This window comes from Silene latifolia, chromosome 7 (assembly GCF_048544455.1).
Source record: "Silene latifolia isolate original U9 population chromosome 7, ASM4854445v1, whole genome shotgun sequence".
In the NCBI taxonomy this organism is placed as follows: Eukaryota; Viridiplantae; Streptophyta; class Magnoliopsida; order Caryophyllales; family Caryophyllaceae; genus Silene; species Silene latifolia.
The window spans coordinates 10,410,060-10,436,677 of NC_133532.1; the positions used below are offsets into that span (position 1 = coordinate 10,410,060).

General features: G+C 33.5%; 1 protein-coding gene and 1 long non-coding RNA gene across 2 annotated transcripts; one reads left to right on the top strand and one right to left on the bottom strand.

Moving 5' to 3' along the window:
* Positions 1 to 660: 660 nt before the first annotated feature.
* LOC141589702 (protein HOTHEAD-like) lies at positions 661 to 3,031 on the top strand. The gene is made up of 4 exons (XM_074410329.1): positions 661 to 708; positions 1,565 to 1,720; positions 2,319 to 2,887; positions 2,977 to 3,031. The coding sequence occupies exons 1-4, from the start codon at positions 661 to 663 to the stop codon at positions 3,029 to 3,031; spliced, it is 828 nt and encodes a 275-aa protein (XP_074266430.1).
* A 4,175-nt stretch (positions 3,032 to 7,206) lies between these two features.
* LOC141590881 (uncharacterized) lies at positions 7,207 to 7,810 on the bottom strand. The gene is made up of 2 exons (XR_012520535.1): positions 7,631 to 7,810; positions 7,207 to 7,463 (listed from the first exon to the last, which is right to left on the bottom strand). It is a non-coding gene; the product is annotated as an uncharacterized LOC141590881 (long non-coding RNA).
* Between the last annotated feature and the right edge of the window lie 18,808 nt (positions 7,811 to 26,618).

The following is a 26,618-nucleotide window of genomic DNA, read 5'->3' on the forward strand; positions in this document are numbered from 1 at the left end:
ATAGATCGCCTATTCCAATGTAATTATTGTATTTTCCCTTTATTATAATTTATCGTTAGTGTATCGCTTTTATCATTTGTATGCTCCCACATGTAAATCTACATTAAATCCTACTTCGACCCCAGTTGTTTGCCTAATTAATTGTTCACCGACTTAGTTAATTCTTCACATGCTAGGATTAATCTATTGGATGTTGCATTGCATGCATATAGCCGACGATATATCAAGTACGAATAAACTCCCTAATCATTAGTAGAGGCCGCTATCGAGGCGGGCGGGATTAGGTGTTCGATCAAAAGAGCTTCCTAATACGTACCCTCACCCCTTACTCCAGATCTCCGTGAGCACCCGTGTTCATTGGCATCCACGAGAGTCATTCTAGACATAGAATGCTAAGGGTAACGATTGCTTAGTGTTCATGTCACTACTTTGTGTCTTGACATGACACGAGGTATTCGAACGGTTCCAATTTCCCATAAAAATTGGTGGCGACTCCATACAAAATGCAAACGCTTGTTTTCGAGCCCCTTCACTCACCAAGCGCCCCCGTGGGCGGCCCGCTGTCCACAGGCACTAAGGTTGGTGGCACTATTTTCGAGGAGAATGGCCGTCGTCATTCTGCTGCCGAGCTTTTAGCGTCTGCCAACCCGGTTACGCTTGATGTCCTTGTCCAAGCCACTGTCCAACGAACCACTTTCAACAGCGAAGGTATACATTTGTATAGACATGTACTCGGGCCGGGCTGGCCAGAGGGCGGGGCGGGCTCTCCTGGTCAGACCTGGGCCGGGTCGGACTGGGATTTGTTTGGTGGGGGTCGGGGCCTGAGGCGGGCCAAGCCTTGCCAATTTATTTATTTTTATTTTATTTTTGCTAAAATGGCGGGCCAAGGGCAGGCTGGGCGTGAATTTTAAATAATGAGCCAAGGCGGGCCGGGCTAGGTCAGCCCGTGCTAATGGCCAGCTCTACATACGTATGATTATTATAAAGTCAATGTCAAGTTGGTAATCTGGTGAGTTGGGTATGGTTTAGGTCGTGTCAATGCGAGCTTAGTCGTATTGGTTTAGGTTTTTTCGGTTCAGTATCACCACTTCACCTATTTGTTGGGAAATAGGTCAAATGTTGTACCAGGCTTCGATCGAGTCAGTGATCAGTCTAGCCTTGACATTCCACTTTAGACAAAAAAAGGATATTCCACATGGTAATCCCGTGTTTTTTTATTTTCTACATGGTAACATTATTTTCACCAAAAACGCTTTTGACGAGCCATAACTCACAACCATGAGTTCCGAAAGCGACGATTTTTTTTTCCAAATAAAAGATATCATCAATTTGAAAAAAAAATGCCGCATTCGGAACACGCTACAAAGAGGTACGGTCAATCAAAGTTTAAAGTTTGACTAGCCGTAATTCTTGCCAGGAGTTCAGAAACTGAAATTTTTTTTCTAGATTAAAGATCTCGTAAAGCCGGTCAATTAGAAAAAAAAAAATCATCACTTTCAGAAGTTTTGATCGTGAATTATGGTCAGTCAAATGCGTTTTTATTAAAAACGAAGTTACCATGTAGAAAAAAAAACAAACACGAGGTTTCAAGAAATTTCAAGGACAGTCTTTGATCCAGACTGTCGGGATTACGAAGAAGGGTGTGTATATTGAAGCTAGTAATGGGTTCGGTCAGTCTACTAGTAGTATTCTTCGTCACCATGGGATCGCTTCTGCTGAGGTTCGTGTCTATACTTCTGTTATTCTGATCATTTTGTATTTAGCCTGTAATGATTTATTCCACCAGAATGGCCCGCTTTTCGAGTCTACTCTGACTCGACTGGAAAAATTGACCAGGCCCGTATAACTCGACCAGAATGTTTATTGTTCACCAGAAAATGATCCAAACAGGAAATGACCGGCCTGACCCGTCCGGACCTGAATTTTTGCAAACCCTAAATTGACCCGACTTGGATGACCCGTTTGCCAGGTCTAGACTCGATTGCAAATCGATAATTTTTGTGATCTTGTATTTAGCCTGTAATGATTCCACCCGAATGACCCGCTTTTCGAGTCTACTCTAACTTGACTAGACTGGCAAAATTGACCAGGTCCGAATAACTCGACCCGAATGTTTATTGTTGCAAATTGGTTACTATCCATAGATAGCTTGATAATAGTTTACCAGAAAATGATTCAAACACGAAATGACCGGCCTGACCTGTCCTGACCTGAATTCTTGCAAACCCTAAATTGAACCGACCTGGATGACCCGTTTGCCAGGTCTAGACTCGACTGCGAATAATTAATTTCACTGATATTGTCTTTGATTTGGGCAGATTGGTCAGCTGTCAACAATCCCTCCAAGACTAAGAACACACAAGGCAATCCAAGACTACAAAAACAGGAAACAAGACTTACCCTTTGAGGTATTCAATGGAGGATTCATCTTAGGAAAGATAGCGAGACCGAGATCCATAGGACATCTAAAGCTGATTGACACGAATGTCGACAATAATCCCGCTGTCACCTTCAACTACTTCAGTCACCCTCATGATCTAAGAAAATGTGTCGAAAGCATAAGGATAATTGAGAAATTAGTCAAATCCAAGCATTTTGTAGATTACACTGGAACTGATGAAGAAATCACTCAGAAGTTGCTGAATATGAGTGTGCAGGCAAATGTTAATCTCATTCCGAAACAAACTAATGATACTCAGTCTTTAGAACAGTTCTGTAAGGACACTGTCATCACCATTTGGCATTATCATGGAGGTTGCCAAGTTGGCAGGGTAGTTAATCATGATTATCGGGTTCTTGGTGTTGATCGGGTTAGAGTCATTGACGGGTCTACCTTTACTGAATCCCCTGGAACCAATCCTCAAGCTACTGTCATGATGATGGGAAGGTAACTAAATATACGATCATGAGTTCATGACCTGTGTTTGAATCCCGTCACCATCAAATTTCTTCAGCTAGTTTATTTATGATGTGCAGGTACATGGGAGTGAAGATCCTGAGAGAAAGACTTGGAAAAGGAGCCAATGATTAGTTGTTACAGATGATGAACTAAGTAGATTTGTGTGATCTTTGTTTATTAATTTATTAATGTCTTATCTTTTTTATCAATTTTATAATTTCAAGTAATTGTAGAGAAATAGGGTAGCCAAAATGGTAAATGTATTGATTGTCACTTGTGGTGTTAGAAAACAGTTCGCTTTTCTTCATTATGGACCATCAGCAGACGAACCCTGTCTATTTTAAAAAATCGACTAGGGTTTGTCTGCTGAGATAGTTAGAACAAAGACTTGCAATCATCAGCAGATTTGCGATTTTCATTATGGATCATCAATTTGTTAACCCTATCTATTTTAAAACTGTTTTCATTTACTACCGAACATCTTTGAGATAGTCGGATAATGCGATTGTTGGATCAGTATACTTCAAACCGCCTCGTGAGACTCATGCTCTGTAAGTCTCGTAGTTTATAGTTAGAAAACAGTTCGATTTTCCCTCAAATCTGTTTTACGGTGATGGCATACGAGATAACTTGCGTAAAGCAGATCATGCATGCTTGATTCATCTCTAAAATGCGAAAAACATATTATAAACTCTGCGCAATAGTTTACTCAAAACCTAACAGATGTTATATAGATGAAAGTGTGACTTGCACATACCTACAAGGCTACAATGCCACTCTGGGCCTCAAATTTGCTACCTACACGATCGCTAAGAACAAAATGACGATCGTTTTTTTTACCAAGAGAAGGTTCCGTCCTCGTTGCCTTTTTTTTTTTTTTTTTTTTACATTCATAAAGAATTTTACATAGACTAGTCTGTTGACCGCCCTTGCTCAATAGTTGAGCAATGAATATTTCAATTTCAAACATGAGATCGGAATTTCGAAACTAGCCCTGATATATAGAGTTCTCTCAATGGGATTCTTGCCAAAGACGTTCGCGCATGCTACCTTTGTAAAATCTTCCCAATCTCAGCCAAAATGGTCTTTTCCTCAGAGGACCGGACCGCATTTCTGTTCTCATTTTCGATATCTTCAAATTGGGTGATGCACTCACCAAATCCACTCATGATAATGATATCTTGGCGTCAGGACACGATTCATACCCAAATGCAGGATATGGACCTCCAAGAAACTCTCGGAATTCACTTACAGGATCCATTATCATTTCTAAACCCTCATTGCTTGCGAGGAGTAGCTAAATGAGCGGATTGTCTTTAAGAGTAATATTCAAAGATGTTTTACAGAATAGACAATGGCTAAATTTGTATCCTCTAGTTTATGGGGAGCATTTACTCTAATGTGTATATTACTCACCTGGCTGTGATTTAACACATATGGTAAAAAAATCCATGTAGGCCTTTAGGGGCCTTTTATAACTTCAGCTAGTCTTGCTTGTGACGGGTTAATCCCGTCACAAGCTTGTGACCTCTCACAAAAAGGGAGAGGGGATAAGGTGGGACACCCTTCATGTGCTTCCCACTCATCTATCAATGGGTATTTTGTGAGAGGAAACGGTATCTATCACAAGCTTGTGACGGATATCGTCCGTCTTCAATGAGATTTTGTGTTATGACTTACGCTGTAGGAATATTTACGACTAAATTCAGTGTGGAGTGATCGTATAGATGTGTTCTAACTTTTCAAATCCCATGAATTGGCTATTTGGTTGGATTTATTTTCTCTTTAGACCCCGATGTGTTTCAAGATTCTATGATCCAACGAAAAAATCAAAGAAACAAATGACTTGGTCCACCAAATTCGCTGCCATATTTGAAAAGTTGGGAAGCACATTTGTTGAAAAAACCATTTCTCTAAGCAATCAAAGATTATATCTCCTCCCAAATCTGATGCCACAATCCATGTCACCGTGACATGAAAGAAAATCACTGGTCTAATTAATTAAGGAAGATGACCAGAATATTGGGGTTGAAAATGAAGATGGAATCCATGAAGGTGTTGGTAAATTTAATGAACATGATATGTTTAACAATAGTCTTGACCCATTGTTCTTATCACATGATACAAATGAGAAAATCGTCAAAATCATTGGCGATAACTTGAGGAAAACGAAGATGACAAGCCCATTCTTATATCAAGCTTGTTTCAAACAAAGAAATCAGGTTCGAGGAAAAAAAAAAACGATCTCTACAACAGTCAAGGTAAATGTTGCATCTGGTACTTTATCAATTGGCTAGTGATACCATGAAGTCTCATGATGAACTTGAGAAATTTCGAATTTTTAATGGAGAATTTTTGGAGCGTAGGCAAACATTTGAGGGGAAAAGTCACAAGGATATTGATGATGCTTGATTAACCCCATTTCTAGCCCACTTATCCATTACCCTAACCCATTACCCATAATCTTAACCCTTTTTGGATTAATGTTCATCAAATTCTTTTGCAAACCATACTTATTTTATTTGTTGAACCTAGCCTTGTTGTTATTAAAGTAATGTCAATGTCAAATTGTGTCCGTCACTATATTTATCATTCCTTGATAATGTCAAGAGGTGGAAGTAGTATAATTATGTTGCATAGATCTGCTGTATTTCTTGTGAACTTACAATTCATTAAGTTTCTCAAGTTTGTACTTAATAGCTCTTACTTGTGTTAGTATATAACCAAGTAAAGGAGAAATTTTTTAAAAGGTAAACCTAATTCACCCCCTCCCCTCTTAACTCTTCACACCATCATCCACCAAAAAAGTGTTGGTTTGGATGGATTTATATTTTCGTTGTAAATTATTCCTGTTATCAACGGATATAAATAAGAATTTGTGATAAGACATACTTTTTGTCAACATTTTTTTTTAAAAATAAAATATACTCCATATTGTGTGATAGATACGAATAGATGTTGTCATTTTATACTCTTAGTACTTGCGAGAATCCATGGATTATATTCGAGCCGTTCACATATTTGATACACGTTCTCTATGCTTTATATTACTCATCTCGCCCTCACAAGTCACACCGTTCTCTCAAACGGTTTCAATCTCATTGCACTTCCTTTTGAGTCAGTACTGTTTTTATTGCACGATAGAGTGGTGTTGCATACATCGGAGTCTTTCGGGATGGCCGGTTTTAAGGCGAAAATTAAAGGCAATGAGAACATGTTGCATATATACTCCCTCTGTCCCGGTTATTTGTTGCATACATCGGAGTCTTTCGGAGTACAATTTTGAACTTTGAAGACGGACTATTTGAAACGTTATTCGTCATGTTTTGAGATGAGCAAATAAAAATACACACATCTTTGTATTGAAAGTGCTCCTGCTTCATGTTTTGAGATGAGCAAATAAAAGTACACACATTAGTAATATACATAATAATCACTATGTATATTAACAGAAGTGTGATAGCGCAGTGGTGATCAAAACATGTTTCAATTGCCCAAGCCACCCGGTCGAGCCTTGTCCTAACCATTTTTATTTATTTTGTTTGTTTTATATGCTCTCTTTTGAAAAAAAAATATCTAAAGCATCTCGGAAAATTTTGAGGGCCTCCGTTTTCATTTTGCATGGGCCTCCGAATTATTCGGGACGTACCTGTTAGTTTGGGAAAATGTTTTCAACAAGCACGACGAAGAAAGAGTAGGATAATAGAATCCGTTTCTAAAATGAGCGATTTTCACTAATTATTTAACGGAATAGGTCGATTCCCAAAATAATCGTCGAAAATGGGTCCACGTAGGCTTGGAATTTACGAAGCTATGGTCAAGGGTCAAATCGCCACGGCGCTTGGCGACTTATTTCGAAGACATATTTCCGCGACTCCCCTCCCCTTCTCAGTTTCATAGCCCCAAATTAGGAAAAAAAAAATTTAGGCCAAGTAGCTAGCCCCCATGGCTACTTTAGGCCAAATCGACAGCCCCCATGGCTACTTGAATCTGAGACATACTCAGCTATTTCGTCAAAATTGGCCCAAACACTGCCCATTCAAGTCGCCAAGGTGCATGACGACTTTAGGCCAAGTCGCCAGGCCCCATGACGATTTTATGCTCAATTATCATAACAGCAAAATTTAGGTTTGGTTGCAATTTGGGTATGGTCGCCGGCCGAGATGGCGATTTAAATACAAACCTAGGTTTGGGTATGACGTGGATCCATTTTGGATAATTAATTTCAATTTCGTTAAATAATTAGTCAAAATCGCCCATTTTAGCAAAAAAATTCAGGATAATAATATAAACAAGTAGAACGTAAATAGAAATTAAAACATTGGCCTTTATATTTTATTATAGCAGAAATTAAAAAGGATATGACAATGAGTCTACGAATATGAGGTCGATATATAACGAACACCCACATCAGGTAGCTAACTCAAAGTCTGGGATTGAACCATAAAAGAACATAACATAACATCAGACTCGGAAACTATATATCCTTAGTAGCATAAAGGCCAGTTAGTATGTACGATGCATTTTACACGAGGCATGAAGCGTCATCTCCGTCTATTGTGGCCTATATAACACCAATAAAATTATATATCAGTACAAGTATTAGCTTAATATATATAATTATATATATATATATATATATATATATATATATATATATATATATATATATATAGCTAAAAACTAAAGTAATAGTTGAAATGAGGTCGACAAGTAAATCAGTAATCATACCTGAGTGGGTGGACCTGGCCAATGCGGAGAAGCGGGCTTCAAGTTATCCATTGGGAAAAAGGAGGCCATTCTAGTAATCAAGGTTTTCGTATATTACACTATTGTTGATTGAAAGGAGAAGATTATTGTATGATTATATGATTTGTTGGTGGTATGACTCCGTTACTTAGCCCTATATTTATAGAGGATTCACCAACATACACGTACATAAATCATACTCAGCTTAATTGTATTGTTTAATTGATTCATTCCGACAACGAGAATCTCATTGGAAACTGTTGTGTGTAACGTGAAATCGTGCATGCAATGCACGTCTTATCTTCGTGAGGTGGAGTCTTGTGTTGGGTTGTGTGGAAGCATAAATATCTTGTGTTGGACTTATGTTGTATCTGTGTTCACAATTCAACATAGTACGAAATTGCCCGCTTTGGGCTAAGTCTTTACGGATTTACTCTTGTGCTCCTTCCCAAAAGGTCTCGTACTATTATATTCTTTGGACACTTATAAAGATGATCTTTCATCTTTATTCTACCGATGTGGGACATGAGTTTGCACCCTGACACTACGGGTTCTATTCTTGCAATATGTATTTTCAGTGTTTTTTTTTCGAGGATGTAACAAAATTACCCCATAATTTATGTACTATGTGCAAATTAACCAGTTAAATTTCACTTGAAGTAATTCAGCCCCATAAGTTTTCAAAAATGTGCAATTAAGCACAAATCAAGTTTTCTATCATTTTTTTAACTAAAACCTATTATTTTCTATTATAAAAATCATTTGAAATATATGTATTAAAAATTAAATACAATATTTACATATTCAACGAAAAATATGAACCAAATATAGCGAAAAATGTAGGCACGTATCTTTTCATTGTAACTTCACTAAACATTCTCATATTAGGAATATTTTTTCACCAAAATGAAAAAAAAAAATAGCATTCTAATAGCTAGGAATTTTAGAATTAATATTTGATCAATAATTTTGATGTTCAATAATAGTAAAATATTTAATTTAATATATTCATTTTTAAAAATAAGATATGTGGTTAATTGCATATGGAGAGAAATTTATGGGGCCAATTTGCTACATTTATAAGTTAAGGAACTTAATTGTACATAGTATCAAACTTATTATTGGGGTAATTTGCTATATTTCCGTTTTTTTTTAACCATAATGTATTTAATGCCTTTTTTTTCAACCTTAATATATATAATTAATGTATAGGTTTTTTATGTAATTATTTGATTACAATGCCCAAACATGTAATCTTCCAAAAACATTTTGCATCAAAAATCCTAAACATTTTTTAAAGTAATAATCTTTTGTAAAATTTTGAGACGTATTTTAAGAATAGAAAACCCGTGTTAAAAAATTGAGAGATATCATAGAACATTTTCGATATTTTATGTTGATGACTAGACTTCTATTTTACCAAATAACTCGTTTAGGATAACTTATATGAAATAAAAACCATTAGATTGTCTTAAAAGTATCTTTATATGAGTATAAATAATTTTAAACATCTTACTCATATTTTCTTAGAAAATCTTAATATCATGTACTACCTCGTATTTTCTTCTCATTTTGTTTTCCACGGTCTTCAATGCCACATTTGACCGTCTTTGTCTCCATCTATATATTATTGTTTCCGTCGAAATTATTATCTTGTAAAAGATTTTTCAATAATAAATACGAATATCTTAGTTTGATTTACCAAAATTTTACACAAATAGTATTATACATCCAGTTGTACCATAAGCATTGTACAACCAAGCTATAAGAATCTGAGCTTATATGTATTCTTTCTGAGCTAATTCAAAATTCATGTTTTTAATGTGTAAATGGATGAGTTCAATACTTTCTAATAAAGCTCATATTCTTTAACATAAAGCTCGGATACTTAATTACAAAAGTCAGATTCTACATCGTACAACATATACAACTGATTGTATATTCCATGAATTGAAACTTTTAACTCTCCGACATATATAACCGCTTAAAGTTCTCTTATTTGACCCAAAATGTGAAATGACAAGAAATTAGGTAAGTCTCCGAAGAGACGTTCTTAGAATTAGAGCTGGCCATCAGCACGGGCTGATCCGGCCCGTCTTAGTTCGTTATTTTATGCAGCCTGGCCTGAACCGGCCCGGCCTTAGCCCGCCGTTAACCCTGGCCTGGTGTAATACTCCGTATTTATATGTCTTGGGGTACTCTATCGAGTAGCCCTTACTCTGTCGAGTATGGGCAAGTTGCGAAATAAAATAGTTTTTGACCTGTTGGGTACTCGATCGAGTAGTTGGGGTACTCGATCGAGTAAGGGGGTACTCGATCGAGTACCTTGGGTACTCGATCGAGTGTCCGGTTTTACGGGGAGTTTTCTCGGGTTTTGTTAATTATGCGATTAAGGTATTTAAACATATTCGTCATTGTTTTAATTCACTTTTACAAAACCTAAAACCTGTTTAAGAAAGAAAGCAGCCGCTTCATCTTCCTAATCGCATTCTTAGCAATTCCGGAGTTCGAGACGGTCGGTTCGTGTCGTCGTAGTTCGTATCGTTGGATTCCTTGCGTCGAGGGTAAGCTTTTAATACAATTTTTATAATGTTTTGTTGGGATTGATTAAACCCTAATTTAGAGATTGGGGGTTTTTATGAGTAGTAAGTGATTGGTAGTCTTTATGTGCTATATGATAGGAGGAGGATTCGTAGAAGAGGCGTTTTGATACAAATTTGTAGATACCGTCTTGCTTGTTGTGCTTTCCGGTAGGATTTCCTACTCAATATTAGTCCCATAATGGGATATTGGTGATGTGTTGTAGTTAGTTGTTTGATATGATGATTGTAATTGTGATTGGTTGTCTATGGTTCTCGAGATGCGTTCTCGGCTGAGTGGGGTCACTTGCGGGAGTGACTTCACGCCCTAGTTTCGCCCTTCGTGGAACCCGCCACGGAAGGGGATGTGCACATTAATGGACAGGGTTATCGCTCGTACGATGAGCGGGGCTTAGATGGGAACGGCTGCGGTCCCCCATCGGGCGGTGGTCCAGGTGGACGGTCGAAGATTGAGATGATGGGAGTTGGTGGTGTGTGTGTGTGTGTGATTCGGTAAATGTTATCTTATTATTGTTATCTATATTGATTGTGTGATTAGTACGACCCGGTGTTGTTTTGTAAACTGCGGTGATCCATTCGGGATGGTGAGCGGATATTGAGCGGTATTGAGATGAGTACTGGGATAGCTGGGATGCCACGACAGATGATAGGAGTCTTCCGCTGTAGCCTTAGTTTATTTTACATTCCAGTTAGAACCGTCGTTTGAGAATCTTGTATCGTACTTTGGTTTGGTTTTGAGGATTGTATTTATTCATTAAACTATTTATAATAAATGTTGTTTCTGTTTTGTCTATTTGATTATCATACCTCGGGGGACCGAGATGGTGATGTCTTCATACCCGAGTGGTCCTGGTAAGGCACTTGGAGTATGGGGGTGTTACACTGCCCGGTCCTGAAATTCCGGCCGCCCGGCCTTGGCCCGCCATTTTAGCAAAAATAAAAAAATAAAATGGTAAGGCCCGCCAGCCATTCCCGGACTTAGGCCGCCTCTGGTCCTGGCCCGGGTCAAGCATATCCAAGCCCGGCCAAGCCCGCCCCTTCCCCGGCCGGCCCGGTTTGACCAGAGAGCCCGCCCGCCCCCCCCCGCCGCCCGAGTACATGTCTACTTAGAATAAGTTTATTGAAAAACTGTTTTACAATTGTAAGAAAAAATGATACATTTATTATGTAAATAGGTACGAAATTACTATGTCACGATCAACAATAAAAGGGTCACGAAAAATAAATAAGTGAATATGAAAGATTGGTCTCATAATAGCTTAGTGAAATACCGTCTATTCCAAGCTTTGGTGATAAAGAAAAGGGAGTTCTATACAAAAAAAAAGGCATATAGAGTAAAAATTATAGATCGGCCACCGCTCATTATTTCACTAGCATACTACGCATGACCATACTGTTCCAACACGGCTAACCACCACCAAATTGGACAATTTATTTTTAAACCGTAGTTCTCGGAAGGATGATTAATTTGAAAAAAAAAATCGACACTTTCTAAGCTCGTGAACATGAGTTATGAGCTCTTAAAGTTTTCCAGATCAAAAAATTGCGTATTTCGGACAAAATATCAAACCTCAAGGACATAGCGTGCATTTTCCGTTAATTTTTTTTTATAACGAGAGACTGTCCCATAATCGTTCTAGACACCGCTTTTATAAAGAAACAATACAATAATGTCAAATTCTTATTTAAGACGAGTGTATCCGTCTTAAGAATAAGACGAATCAAATACCATGAATAAGATAAAAAGAAATGATAGAAAAATGCAAAATATTTATTGTAAATAATTAAGTGGTTATTTAACCCGTTCTAATATTAAGACATAATAGTTTGCTTTGTTTAGTTTTCTTCAACTTTCGACGATGAGTCGATGATCGATTCATTTATGTAGGCTTCCCTAAAAACCAAATTGTTCATTTGTTTGTGCATTTCAATACATCGTAAACTGGAATCAGGAATCTCACCGTAAAATGCATGTGACAATGCCGGATAGTATGCTTATCTACTCACTAATCTATATTATACTCCCTCCAATTCTACGTATTCTTCCCCTTGTTTATGGGCACGAGAATTAAGGAGAGTAATAAAATAAGAGTAAAAAGTTGGGTGGGGTTTGGTGATTGGAGAGAGGGATGAATAATTATGAGTTAAATAAGGAATGATGGGGCCAAAACTTTAAGAAAAGTAATAAAATATGAGTAAAAATGTTGGGTGGGGTTTGGTGATAGGAGAGAGAAATGAATAAAATAAGAGTAAAAGTTTCCAAAATAAGAAAGGGGAAGAAAACCTGAATAATCCGTTTTAGGAAATAGGGAAGAATATATAGAATAGGAGGGAGTACTAGATTTTGTGCCCGTGCGTTGCACGGGTTACAATATTGACTCACCTCTAATTGTTATGGAACTTTTAATACTATTTTAAACAGTGTTCACAATTACGAAATAATTACATGGAAAACAATATAATAACTATTCATCATACTTTTAAGCATTATTATATTGAAAAACTAATAACTATTTAGTTTCAAGTAACTATTGCGTTTAAAACTAAGTAAAATGGATTTTGCGAGAAATTTAATTCCATATAGTTTTTAATATTAATTAGTCTTTTTGTAATACTATCTCATAGTACTATTATTATATTATATACTCACTCCATTCCTCTTTTTGATATTAGTTAGGAAATTTTTGACTTTTTTATATTGTTTTTCTTACCACTTAGTTTTAGGTTAATGATTTTTTGTAATATATCGGTATTGTGTAAGGCTAATGATTTTAGCATAGGCTTGACATGACCATCCTAAATAACTCGATAACAACACACTTGACTGCATCTCACCCGATCCAAACTCTTACAAATTCTAAATGTCATGATTCAACTTGACCTGACATGCGCCCGACTCGATCGAACTCGTTTGCTAGGTTTACTTGTAGGCATGAGTACTTGCATGAATACGGAAGTTCGACGTCAAAAGTTACCATTAATTAATAATGGTGGAATTCTGGATAAAAGAACACGTATAAGAAAGGTTGATTACTTATGGGCATGAGTTTTTAACATTAAAGCATCTAATGTGGGTGCTAAATTTGTCGAACAAATATAACATTCTAAAAGAGCAAAAACACCTTAAATCAAAACGACATTGAAAAACCGCTAAGAACATAGATAAATATCATTACTATAATAATTGATAAATAAATACTGCCAACAACGATAACAAAGAAATAATGAATGCGAGACTGACTTCATAATTGATCTGAGTGGTGTTACTCATCAGGCGTTATGTCCCGAAATTGATAAAAAGAGAACTTATGGTTTCAATAACATAATATAGTACAAAGTATGTTGGCTAATATAATGAGTTCAAGTCCAATTTGTCAATAAACATGATTATACTGAGTATGATTTTTCTTATTGGAAAATATATCAATATTCCTCGTGTGTAAGTATAGTGGCCTGCCAATCTCAAATAAAAACCCTTGGTTCAGCCTGCATTAGAATGAAGAAAAGTAAAAGAAATAAAAATTTATAATGAAAAATTTGTATTGAAATACTTGAGAACTTACCTTACTTTATATCCCACGGTACGATAGATATCAACAAACCTGTAAAAAGAAAAATAATACGATCAATTTCATAGCTTGTGTGATAAATACCAAACAATAATAAATATTGGTTCACCTCTCAATATTAACTAAAAAGGTAAGATATTGTGGATGACATGAGCAATGTGTGAAATTATTGTTGGAGTCAAATTTAATTTATCAACCTCTTTATTTTAAAAAAATATTTAAATTAAAATTTTTATTTTATAATTTTTAATTTAAATCATTATCTAATCAAAACTAATTTAATCCAGATAATTAATAATTGCATTAGCAATAATTATCCTCTTTATATATAGATAGAGTTCACATTGTACCTAAAATACATATTAAATCCAATTTTATTTAGCCTTGAATTTCATGCGTTTTTTTTCCTATATTGTCTTGATTTCACAATTGGACAATAGTGTAATTATTGTATATTTTGGTTTAATTATAATTATTAACATGCCATAAAAAAATGAATCATACTTTAATTTAAAGATACCAACTATATTATTATCAACAAAATTTGTGAAAATACACCCCTGTATCAAGAAAATCACTTTATAGACATCAAAAATATTTAATTTTAAACAGAGAAAATAAAATAACGTGAAGGTCTTAAAAATGAATTAGAATTATAACTTAAAATTTTCTTCAAATAAGATAACAAACCTTGTTCTAACTGGTCAAGTTTTTTTTTGGTGCAATGTAACGTCAAATTTTTGATGGCGTGAATATATAAAAACAGTTGGGATGCAGTGGCGTTTTTGGCGGGGGTGCAGAGGGTTCATCTGCATCCCTTTCCCGAAAAATAATTACAGTATTCTTTAGTAAAGGAGCACATTAGTTATGTGAATCTAGTGGTTATTAAGACTATTTCTTAGTTAGAGGTCATGGGTTTTATACTTGTATTGAACAATTTTTATTTAATGTTATATCTCATACATTTTGTCCAACTAAACAATATTTTGACATGAATCACGAGTGTGTGTGTGTGTCGGAGGCAGCATAAAATGGACCCTTTAGCGGTGTTACATAAGTTGAATTGTGAAAATATTGTATCCATCTCTGAATGACGGATACTTGGAAGCAGATAAAGAAGAAAACTTTAAAAGTTGGAGAAACATAGGATAACTTTAAAAGTTGGAGAAACAGTAAATTCAAGCAAATTGATGCACTTACAGATTTCAATAACCCGAGTTTCTAAAGGAGCGATTATACAAGGGCCAGGGCTAAATCTAGAGCCAGAAACTAACACCTCATTAAAAAAGGGTGAACACTAAATAAATAAGAAGAGGTGATGTTCAAGATACAGATACAACAGTGACGGACTTGCAGATCGCAATCCTTGGAGAGTCAGTAATATGGGTGGCTAAGTTTACATCTGTGGAGCTGTAAAACAATAAGTCAGCATAAATACTTGAGGCCTTTTTCTGCAGGAATCTAGCATTCAATCAAAACTCGAGCTTTCTGCATAGTCCTGGATCAATCTTCAGGGATTTCCGCTCAGTGAGCTTTGTTGAAGGCCAGAGCACTGTTACTGACTCTAACATGTTACCCAGACTGAACCCTAACAAACGTCTCAGAGAGACGGGACGGGAACCCTATTCTCTGGTTCTGGTGTATTTGACCCGTATGACGATGACCCCTTTGTGAGGCTTTCTGCAGGGCGGTCTCTTTGGTCATCGCTTTCATACGATCAAGATTTGAAAGTCAATCAGGCCTCCCTAATGGAGATTCCTGGTAGCCATACCCCTGTAAATGGCTAATCCCCTTCTTCAGAGCCCAATTTAGAGGCGATGAAGATGGAGCTCCCTTCACTCCAACTTGAGACTGTTGATACCTTAATCCAATCTCCTTTGAGTGAGCACAGTCATTCAAGTTGTCCTTCTCCAAGGAGCAGTGGCCTATTGGAGGCCATTGTTTATGAATCACAGTCCATGAAAAATTCAAACCAGTCAATGCCAAAAGCCTCCTATATAGCAGGTGATTGTGTCGAGTCTTCATCTCGAAATGTAAGTGAAAAGAGATGGGATTCTTGTGGCGATCCAATATCAACACTTAGCCAATCTGCCATATTATGAAAACTTGAAGCTTGTCTCGCTACAATCTTGGATTTATCAGAGGTCGCTGTAGACGAACATATGCTACACGATATTATCAAGTCATGTCCGTTGAAAATTCTGAACCTTGACAGGTGCTCTGGCCTTCAAAATATTTCTATGAAATCTGTTTCAGACTCGGTATGAAGCGTTTAATAGCAAAGTTGGTGGACTTATAAAACTCTATTAGATAGAATTTGCACAAATATTAGATAGAATTTGCACAAATATTGGGGATAACTAACTATACAAATATTGGGATAATTATACATAATATTATTTTAAATAAAAATTAATTAAGTAGTTTTATAAAGTTGGAGTCTCTAGAATTAATTAAGTAGTTTTATAAAGTTGGAGTCTCTAATTGCCCGAAAAAAAAAGCCTCTATTATAATATTATACTAGATTTTGTGCCCGTCGTTGCACGCAGGTTTCAAATTTGTTTCTCCTTTAATTGTTGTGGAACTTTTTTTACCATTTTAAACGTGTTCACAATTATAAATATGACTCATTAGTCTTGCGCATATAGCCAATTTAAGTTAATGTTGTATTCTATCTCACTAAAATATGACATCTTATCAAATTCTCTATCTTTTAAGATTTATTTTTAACTTTTAAAATAATTTTAAGATTTAGTTTTAATAATATTAATTTATTAATTTAATTTAAAATTATTTAGGTGTTTTAGAATAGTTGGAGACTCTAGAATTGCCTGATTAATAGGTGTTTTAGAATAGGTGTTTTAGAATTTCCGGGCGATGTCCGGGCCAATTTGTAATATCTTATGATTAATTTTACTAAACTGATCTGAACTTATAGGGGTTTACCTTTTCTTAACTGAATTTTACTGAAGTGAACTGAATTTATAAGGGTTTTACCTTTTCTGATCTGAATATATAAAAGCCGAACTAAACCTATAGGAGCTGAATGTTTCTAAACTAAACTTATAAAAACTGAACTGGACATATATGAGCTTATAGAAAAGTGGGTATTAATTGAGCTTAACTATTCATAACTGAACATATAAAATCTGAACTAAACTTATAAGAGCTTAGATATAATTCCTTCTCGCCTCACCGTTTATACTAAACTTAATTACATTATGCTTGTAATTGGGCCACTTTTAAAAGTGACCGAGGACCCGAGTTTTAGCCTCTACGAAGCCTTTTTTCACTCTTATTTTCATAATTGTGAACCCTGTTATTCTCGAATCCAACTCGCTATGGCATGTCGCTATCTTTTTCATTTGTAAGGTTTTCAATACTTCGTCTCCTTAATAAACCTATTTGGCATGTACTTGTGCGTAAATGGCGAAAGAACAAATGGTCAACCATAAATAGAAATAGAAACTCAGACCTTGTTACGGTTGGTCTTACTTGTGACGGATAGTGCCCATCTTTAATGAAATTTTGTGTTTTAACATAATTTATAAATTACAATTATTAGTTTAGAATAAAGTCATTCGAAATAGTGCATCATGAAAGTCTTAAAATATAACTTCTCTCTTGTTGTTGTACATTGGAGCACCAAGACGAAAAGAGTGTGTAACATTTCATAGAGCAAGATTTTAGAATGTGTATAATTTATATTGGTCTACATGGAGTATTGGAGTTATATTCTACCATGGCTCTTTTATTTTTAGCAATTGCCCACCTTACATGATCTTAGGCTTAAATATACAAACTTCCGTATTATTTACTTTAATCTCATGAAGACTCAAGTTAATTATAAGCAGAAGAAAGTCTAAAACTCGAGTATATGAAATTTAGTCTAAAACTTGAGTATATGTAATTTGATTTTTATGTAACGCGAAGATTTTTTTAGTGAGATTTTAAAAATATCTTCTAAAATTCATATAATATCATCTAAAATCATATCCGTCGCATGTGTCCGCTTCTTATTTTGATTCTACAAATACAAAACTCTATCATTGCGCTGATCACATAGATGAATGTATAGTAGATAATAAAATTCTAGAGTTGTGTTAGTGGAGATTTGTGTGAATTTAATATTGCTTTATAGTATTAACACAAAATCTGAATTAGCCACTTTGTAATTTGCTCTCAATATTCCACTTATCCTGCATTAACAATCAAGAATGAATCACTCCAACTATTGATTAAAAGTTCCCTTTTAATTTCCATTTATGTTTTAGCGGCGAGCCGGCAACATCAATTTGGTTTTATTAAAGAGAAAATAAATTAGTTTTAGAATCCTACTACACGTATATCTAAACTTGATCATTACAAAATATTCATGAAGAATTAGAGAAAGTGTTACTAAAATATCCACCCAAAAGCAAAAAAAAGTTCCTTCTTGTATTAAGATTGTAATAATCTGTTTTTTTCGACTTCTCGTATATCTCAAATAATTCTCACGATCATGGCCAAACCCGTAATTTAACATAATTCCTTTTTTTCTTGTGCATTATCATATCGAGCATTACTCCTTCCATCCAACCTAATAATAAAAACTGGATGTATCAAAAATAAGTACACAATTAGTCAATCCTGAAAAACAACAATAGTTTTAGTGTAAGACGGTCTCACCCGGTTAGACGATCTCATTACTGAAAACTCATTTATTAGTATTAAATGAATCATTTTTTTTTATAAAAATAGATCGTCTTATCGTGTAATAAGCTATAATTTTTGAGAAACAACTATTTGGACAAAAGAAAAAGGTCTGATAATCATAAATAGGGGAACAAACCTTAATAGCTGAGTATATTAACATGGGCATCAATTCAATTTTTCCTGCAATCAGACGTACAAAATTCACTAAATTAATAACATTAAAGAAGTAGAATATGTATATTAGATTGCTAAATAAATTATGCATGTCAAGCAATTAAATAACGGAATAAACAATCATTACTCCCTATCAAACAAAAAATGTGGAAGATCTAAAATATGCAAATCAAGAGAATAAGAAGTTGGCTGCTTTATATAAGAAGGGTTACATATAGATGTGGGATCTAACTTAAATTCTATCTAATTAATTTAATAATTTATCTATCTATATAGCTCGAAAGTATTTTGATAAAGTTCTCTATCTTTTAAGATTTATTTTTAACTTTTAAAATAATTTTAAGATTTAATTTTAATAATATTAATTTATTAATTTAATTTAAAATTATTTAGGTGTTTTAGAATAGTTGGAGACTCTAGAATTGCCTGAAAAAAGCCTCTTTTATATATATATATATAGATTATGTATAATACGTCATAATTGTAAAATGGTAAAGTGTATATTAAGTTAAACTTGTAAAATGGTAAAGTGTATTAAGTTAAATGATTCACACGCTTACAAATCTCACATCTTTGAAGACCCGTTGTACACGAGGTATGAAAGTAGGCGTTGATTACCATTGTGACAAGGATACGCTATATATCAGAATATAAAAGGGGACTAATATATTTCATAGGAGGAGTTGTATTATTGAGTGTTGTACCTTATAATGATAATAAAACAACGTTAATGATGGGTGCTGATCTTATTTAGCTTTTATATATACTCCCTCCAATTCACAATAAACCTCCCATTTCATTTTGCCATAAAAATTAAGGAAACACAATATCCCAACATATAATTAAATTTGGACCACACAAATACACTACCCATCATACAATTAAATTTAGACCACACAAACACTTACCAAAAAAAGGAAATAGTGAGGTTATTGTGAATAACCGAAAAAGGAAATAGAGAGGTTTATTGCGAATTGGAGGGAATATCTTTTCAGCTCTATTCAATTTAGTTTAACTTCATTCAGTTAAGTTCAATTTTTTGAGTCGAAAATAATGGGGCATTTTCCACTGTCACCATTAATGATAACTGTTGATCTTATTCCTACAATAATATCAATATTATTATTACTCTCTACGGTATATATGCTAATTTTTATCACTTTGCTATCCATAGACCATAAAAGCACTATTTGCATTATAAGAAAAAAATTTGAAAATAGTTTAGCAAAAAAGGGTAAACAATAATGTACTATATAAATCTCGAATTGATTTAAATCATAGTCCTCATCACCGATCAAATGTCCTAGTTCGGGCATATGTATAGGCGGAGTCGCGGAGAAGACCAACTACTACTCTTTATTATTAAGACACCAATATCACTCACCTATGTTATTTTTAGACAAACGTATCTCACCTATGTTCCTTAATTATTAATTAAAGAGATTTAAGAAACCAAGAGTTGTACTTATAACCAAGAGCAAGAGCTATAATGATTCATCGATCGGTTTCTTCACCCATGGTGGATGAATCAACTATTACAAAAATATCTTGATAATATCCTCCTGCTCTACCGATTCAACTTGTATTCCTGTGAACAACGCCACTTCTTATGCATGCACATATATATCAGATTCGGTGAAGCAATAATTCCATACAAATAATTCTCCAAATAACAAATACGTTTTGCATGAGCTCTAAGTTTGACTAATCTCCCCTTTACATGCTTTGTATAAAAAGGTCCGGAGTATATTTTTAAATTTCTTTTGACTAATCTCTTATCCACTCGTCACTATTGAATATTATTTTGTGATGAGAAATAAAGCAAGTGAATATAACTTTGCGAAGAGAAATAAAGTAATGGTAAATTATTGACTGAATCAAAGAGAGGCTCTTTATATTTGAGAAGGATTTAAGGAAAAATTAGAGGAGGGTATAAATAAAAATAGAATGGAGAGAGTATACAATTTTTATAAAACACCTATTTAACATTTGTAGGATTATGATGGTAAGAATTTGGTCCTCGTAACATAATTCTACATACATACAGAAAAGATAAGGCATATTGTAAGAAAAGAAATTTAAAAATATACTCCCTCCGTCCCGGTCATTTGTTGTCCTTTTCCATATTGGGGTGTCTCAGTCAATTGTTGTCCTTTCTATTTTAAGAATGAACTTGATGCGTAATTTGATCACTCTCATTCAATTTGTTCCACTTGTCATTTAGTTATTGGTCCTCTCCTCTTTCCTTGGTCTTTGTGCCAAAAGGAAATGACAACAATTGACCGGGACGGAGAGAGTACCTTTATTGACCGGTTAACGCATTAGAGTCATCTGAACATCAAAATAAAAAAAAATAAAATTAGATTGCTATCAACTACGGAGTATAATATTAGTACCACATAAAAACATAAAATTAAATACTCTAAACTCATACACAAAAAAGTGGAAATAATAATACAAAAAAAGTTGGATGGTAAAGCTAATCAAAGTGTGAATATATATAGGTTGTCCATGTGACCATGTATTCAACTTACATTAGACTTCTTTAATTGATAAATCTTGATAAATTTTAGTTTTACACGTTAAACTGTACTATGGTATCCAATTGCTTCTAGAGTTCTAGTATGAGTACATAATAATGTTGTTTACGGAGATTTCTAAAAGACAAATTATATCCAATGATCTTATATGATTTTTATTTTTATTTATTTTCTAATATTTTACTCGAAAGAGTTTTGCAAGGCTTGGAGATTCTGTAATCGCTCGAAAAAAGCTTCCTTTAATAATATAGATAGATATACTAGATTTAATGCCCGTGCGATGCACGGACCTATTTGGTATGTTCTATCGTGTATAATACTGTAATTATAAAAAGTTAAAATGTATTACTAAAATGTAGACAACTACTTCACCTATATGGCTATATTTAATGAAATTGCAACCTTTTTCCAACATTTCTTCTTATATTCTGAGAGTGTAAACATTTGACAGTTTTTAATACCCTCGAAAAAGTTTCAAATGATCACTATCCTATTAGTTAGTCCGTTCCGGTCAGTTATTTGTTTGCCAATTCCATGTCTTTAATGGGCTATTGAATCATCCACACTCAATTTGGTCTACATATCATTAGTAATTTATTCATCTTCTTTCGTTGGTATTTGTGCCAAAATCAAAAGCAAATAAATGACAGCAACGGGTTTGTTACATTTGAGAGTCTATCGTAGAATCATAAAGAAATGAGCAAAATGAGGACCGCGAAGAGCCATTGTGCATACTATTAATTATTTACTTGTTCCATTCTAGGGGTTTTAATCTATTGTTTACTTTTCTACTAGTTTTCTTTTGCGTGCGTTGCACGATATTAAAATAATGTGTGATAAATTTCACAATAAAATGGAATATAGATATATAGTACATCGTTCATGTTTAGATTTTATGTATGCCGCATGCATGACCAACAATAATTCCCGTGAACATAATATTGACATAAGAATAAAATAGTGTTTTTTTAGGAAAATAAAGCCAATATGAAGTTTATATATATATGATACTTAGACTGATAGTTTTTAAAATTTGTTGATTAATACCTGTTTGTTTTTTAATTGGTCAAGGAAAACAATAATATCTACTTTGCATAATCAACTCAATGATGCAATAAATCTCCTTCTATAGAATATCAACCATAATTTAATCATATTGTTGGGTCAAATGATAGTTACGTAAAAACATTTACAGGTAGTTAAAAGTTATATCTCCCGGTCAAACTATAGACGTACCTTTGAATGTGAACGAAATTCCAACGCAATACTACACGGCTGGGGCTGCTTATTACACCCCCTATAACAATAGTCTTGCCCCCATCTTCTCATTTGAAACAAAATCCTTCACGCAGATCCCTATTTTTTTTTCCATATTCACACACATGATTTAAAACAATCTCATCCCTTGAAAGATCGATCTTTGTCTTCGAAACTTCTCTCAAATTTATCCAACCAAGTGAAAAACTAAACCCCTACTTCTAGAAAAATCCACAATCCAATAGAAACTAACCCTTACTCTCGACAATGTTGTTAGAATTAAGATTTTACTTTAATTAGGATTGATGGGGTCAAGATTAATTTTATCAGTATGATCTTTTGAGATTTCTTGTTATTATTGATGTTACCTATATGTTTTAGTGCACGCGATATTTTGCTGATAAATAACATTATTTATTATCACTATCCTCGTTAAACGCATCGCCCTCCACCCCACTAATTTACCCGCAAAGAAAAAAACATCAGCCACTGTGATTAGTTCTTACTACTTGAAATAACCTCCAATCCACTACCACTATCACTACCTTTCTGCCACGTTTGAAATAACCTCCAATCCACTACCACCATCACTACCTTTCTGCCACGTTTTACATATAAGAAGTCATAAATCTCATTCACCTCCATGAAACACCAATCGTTACTCCAGATGATATGGATCCTCGTCTCCCTTATCGAAGACAATTTATTTCTCTTTCAACAAAGAAAAGTTTAAGAAACAATCTTCCCTCTTATCTCTCTCCCTTTTTCATCATAGTCTTTTTCTCGTCCCCTCCCCTACCTCCATTCCAGATACTCAAACAAAGTGTTTGGGTACTATGTTTGTAAACTGAATAAGTTTGAATATTATATATATACACGAACTTTGCTATTTATTTTACTATATCCATCTCATTTTTATTGTCCTTTTTTCTTCAAATTTTATAATCTCATAATTATTATCCCCTTTCTAGATCTAGTAAGGAAACAATTTAGTTAACCAACTCGTCGCAATCAACCTCATTCCCACTCGAAACAACCTTTAGCCCACTACTAAATCCCTTCGGTTCACACATAAAACGGTCTAAAATGTAAAGCTTTCATCTCTCTCTTGAAAAGTCCATCTAACTAACGAAAAACTAACCGCTACTTTCTAAATTTCATCATTTTTACATCGCGTAAAGATTAAGTTGAACATGACAAAAAAAAAAAATGCGAAAACTTAGGTTTTGTTTGATAAAGACAGATTGAACATTTTTTTTGCATTTTGAGAGTTTTTACACTATTTAAATATATACAAAATGTTCTATTTTTAGTGTTGATCATCGACATATTGAAATAGTAGATTGTGGTGTAATTTCCTGTTTTACATTATGACCTTTAATTAGTATATTATAAGAAAATAAAAATTGAGTTTTTTTTATCTCTGAGAAAATTAAAGATCAAACTTTATCTTTATCATATTTATAATTAATATTCTTCAATTCAAATATATAAATTTAAGCAAGTTCAAATAAGTTAGCTAAAAGTTATAAATCACAAATTGCACGAATCAGTATAATCATTTTTTTTATTAATATGAAATAAATGTCATAAACTTCATAAGAATATTAATGCGGTAGAGAACTGTAGAAGAGTTGACAAGTACGTGACATCCTTTTAGGTTTAAATTTTTTCATTTACTTTTATATTTTTGCCTAAAGGTGGTTAAAGCATCGTATTTTGCATGACGAATATGTCTCACCCTTTCTCAATTCGTATTTCTCCCTAAATTATAGTGATGATGTGCTCAATTTACGAAAAAAAAAATCAATAATAATTAGTTTGCTCCATATAATTGAATAGTATTGTTTATTATGCATGTAAATTTGTCAGAAGAAAAGCTTGAGAGAGGCGGTCTTCACTATGTTAGGGAAAGACTACTCTTATCCTTTTATGTGTTTTTCATGACTTTTTTTTAATGTTGATCATTGCATGAATTGAATCTTAACCTTATACATATTTCTATAATAAGTAAATCTAATTTATCTTCAAGCCTCATTCAAATCTATTTTATTACTCGTGGTACCATTTTTACTTTAAATTGTAAAACAATCGCACAATAAAGTTTTTCAAAACATTTAATCCTTTGTTATAATATGATATTTCGATTCGCAAATTAGCAGCAACTTTCTTTATCTTTTAATACTCCTAGAAAAATAGATATCAAACTTTGTACTTATCAATAATTTGTGAATATCTTATTTAAATTTTGATTAATATACTTCTATATAATGACAAATAAATATAAATAATATAATAATAAATTATTAATAGAATTTGAAGTGTATTGTGAGGGAAATAACTTTAAAATTAGTAGGAGAAATACATATGACATTTGAAAAATAAACTGTATTATGTATAATTAAATATGACATTAGCAATAACAAAAGACGTAGAAGTATATTTCAGCGTTCATTTTACCCTTTACATGAGTAAATTCCATGTAGTACGTATTATGCATGCACATTTGTCATGACCCAATTCGGCCTAGGGCCTTTTAGCCTCATAATACCTCATTTTTTTTAATCAGAAGTTGTTATAAAATTGGATATTATAAATATGTCAAAGGTTTTATTTCCTTATAATTTAATAAAAAGTGAACAAATACTAATGAGTAATTTTTTAATATTAATAAATTATAGATAACTAATTCATTTCCTGTTTCTAATAATAAAATTGTAAAGTAATTAATTAATTCTCATTTCTAATAGGAGAATCATATTCTTTTAATAGAAAAATTTTAAATAATTATTATCTCCTAATTCTAATAGTATAATTAGCTAGGAAAAAAAGCCTTAATAAATTGTTAATGTATTTCCTATTTCTAGTAGGAAAATTGTAAAATAATTAATTAATTTTGATTTCTAATAGGAAAATTATATTCCTAATTATTATAAAATTGTAAATAATTAATTATCTCCTAATTCTAACGCTAATAGTATAATTAGAAAAAAAAGTCTCCTTTAGTTATATATATTGATTTTAGCAATGTTATTTATAGGTAAATTGATTTCTACACTCAATTTAGTCCACTTATCATCTAATATTTGGTAATTTCTTCTTTCAATTTAGTCCACTTATCATGTAATATTTGATAGGTAAATTGATTTTTTAGCCTTTTCTTTTCTCTTTCATTATCTTCTTATAATTATATTTTTAATAGTAATAAAAAAAATATTGCAGCATGCAATGTAGTTTTTGCAATCATGGTAAACCATGGACTCTAAATAATTATTAATTTCATTATTATAGGTAATAGTAATATAAAACCACACATCAAATTAAGTTCAACCATAGTAGTAATATTGCGAACAAACACCAAATTTGTGTAACACATGCATATATACATTGGAAGTCCTTACTTGCAGGCTTGCAGTTAGTCAAACAAAATAATGATCCTACTAATTACTTTAAATTTTAATAATCATCCTCTAAGTTGTCATAGGCAATGGTCTGTGTATTACGCAAATACATGCGGAGTAGCAGTAAACATCAAATATCACCGATTATTATATACAAACATGACCACGTATATGAATGGATTATCTTATCGACAATATCAGCAATAAACAATTTTATAACACTCGTAAACTCAATTTTTAATGAAAAACAATGCATATGAGTACAATCAGATCGTCCGGAATACAAATGTATACAGTCCGTTTGAGAAAAAATAAATATGAAAGAGCCTTAATTGATATGATACCGGAAATTAAGTTCAAGTCCGTAAGAGCTCTCAATATTGCTAAAAGTTGTGAAGACGTAGCTATGATGCATATATATTTGCTTATGAGTGATACAACTCTTTTTGGAAACAAAGAGCAAGACAATTCCTTCCGCAAATCGTTTACCTTGAACGGAGATGCGGTATGCAGTTTTGAGGCTTGACTCTTGATGTCGTGTTTTTCCTTGCATGTTGGTTCATCATATATTTTCTTTTCATTTTTTGAACGGAAAGAGCATAAAAGTCGATCTTTTTAAACATTAATAAATACATACTCCCTCCTATTTCATATGTTATTCCATTTTCAATAAAATATTACTCACATATATTAGAAAAAGTGGAATAACATATAAAATAGGAGGTAGTATATAT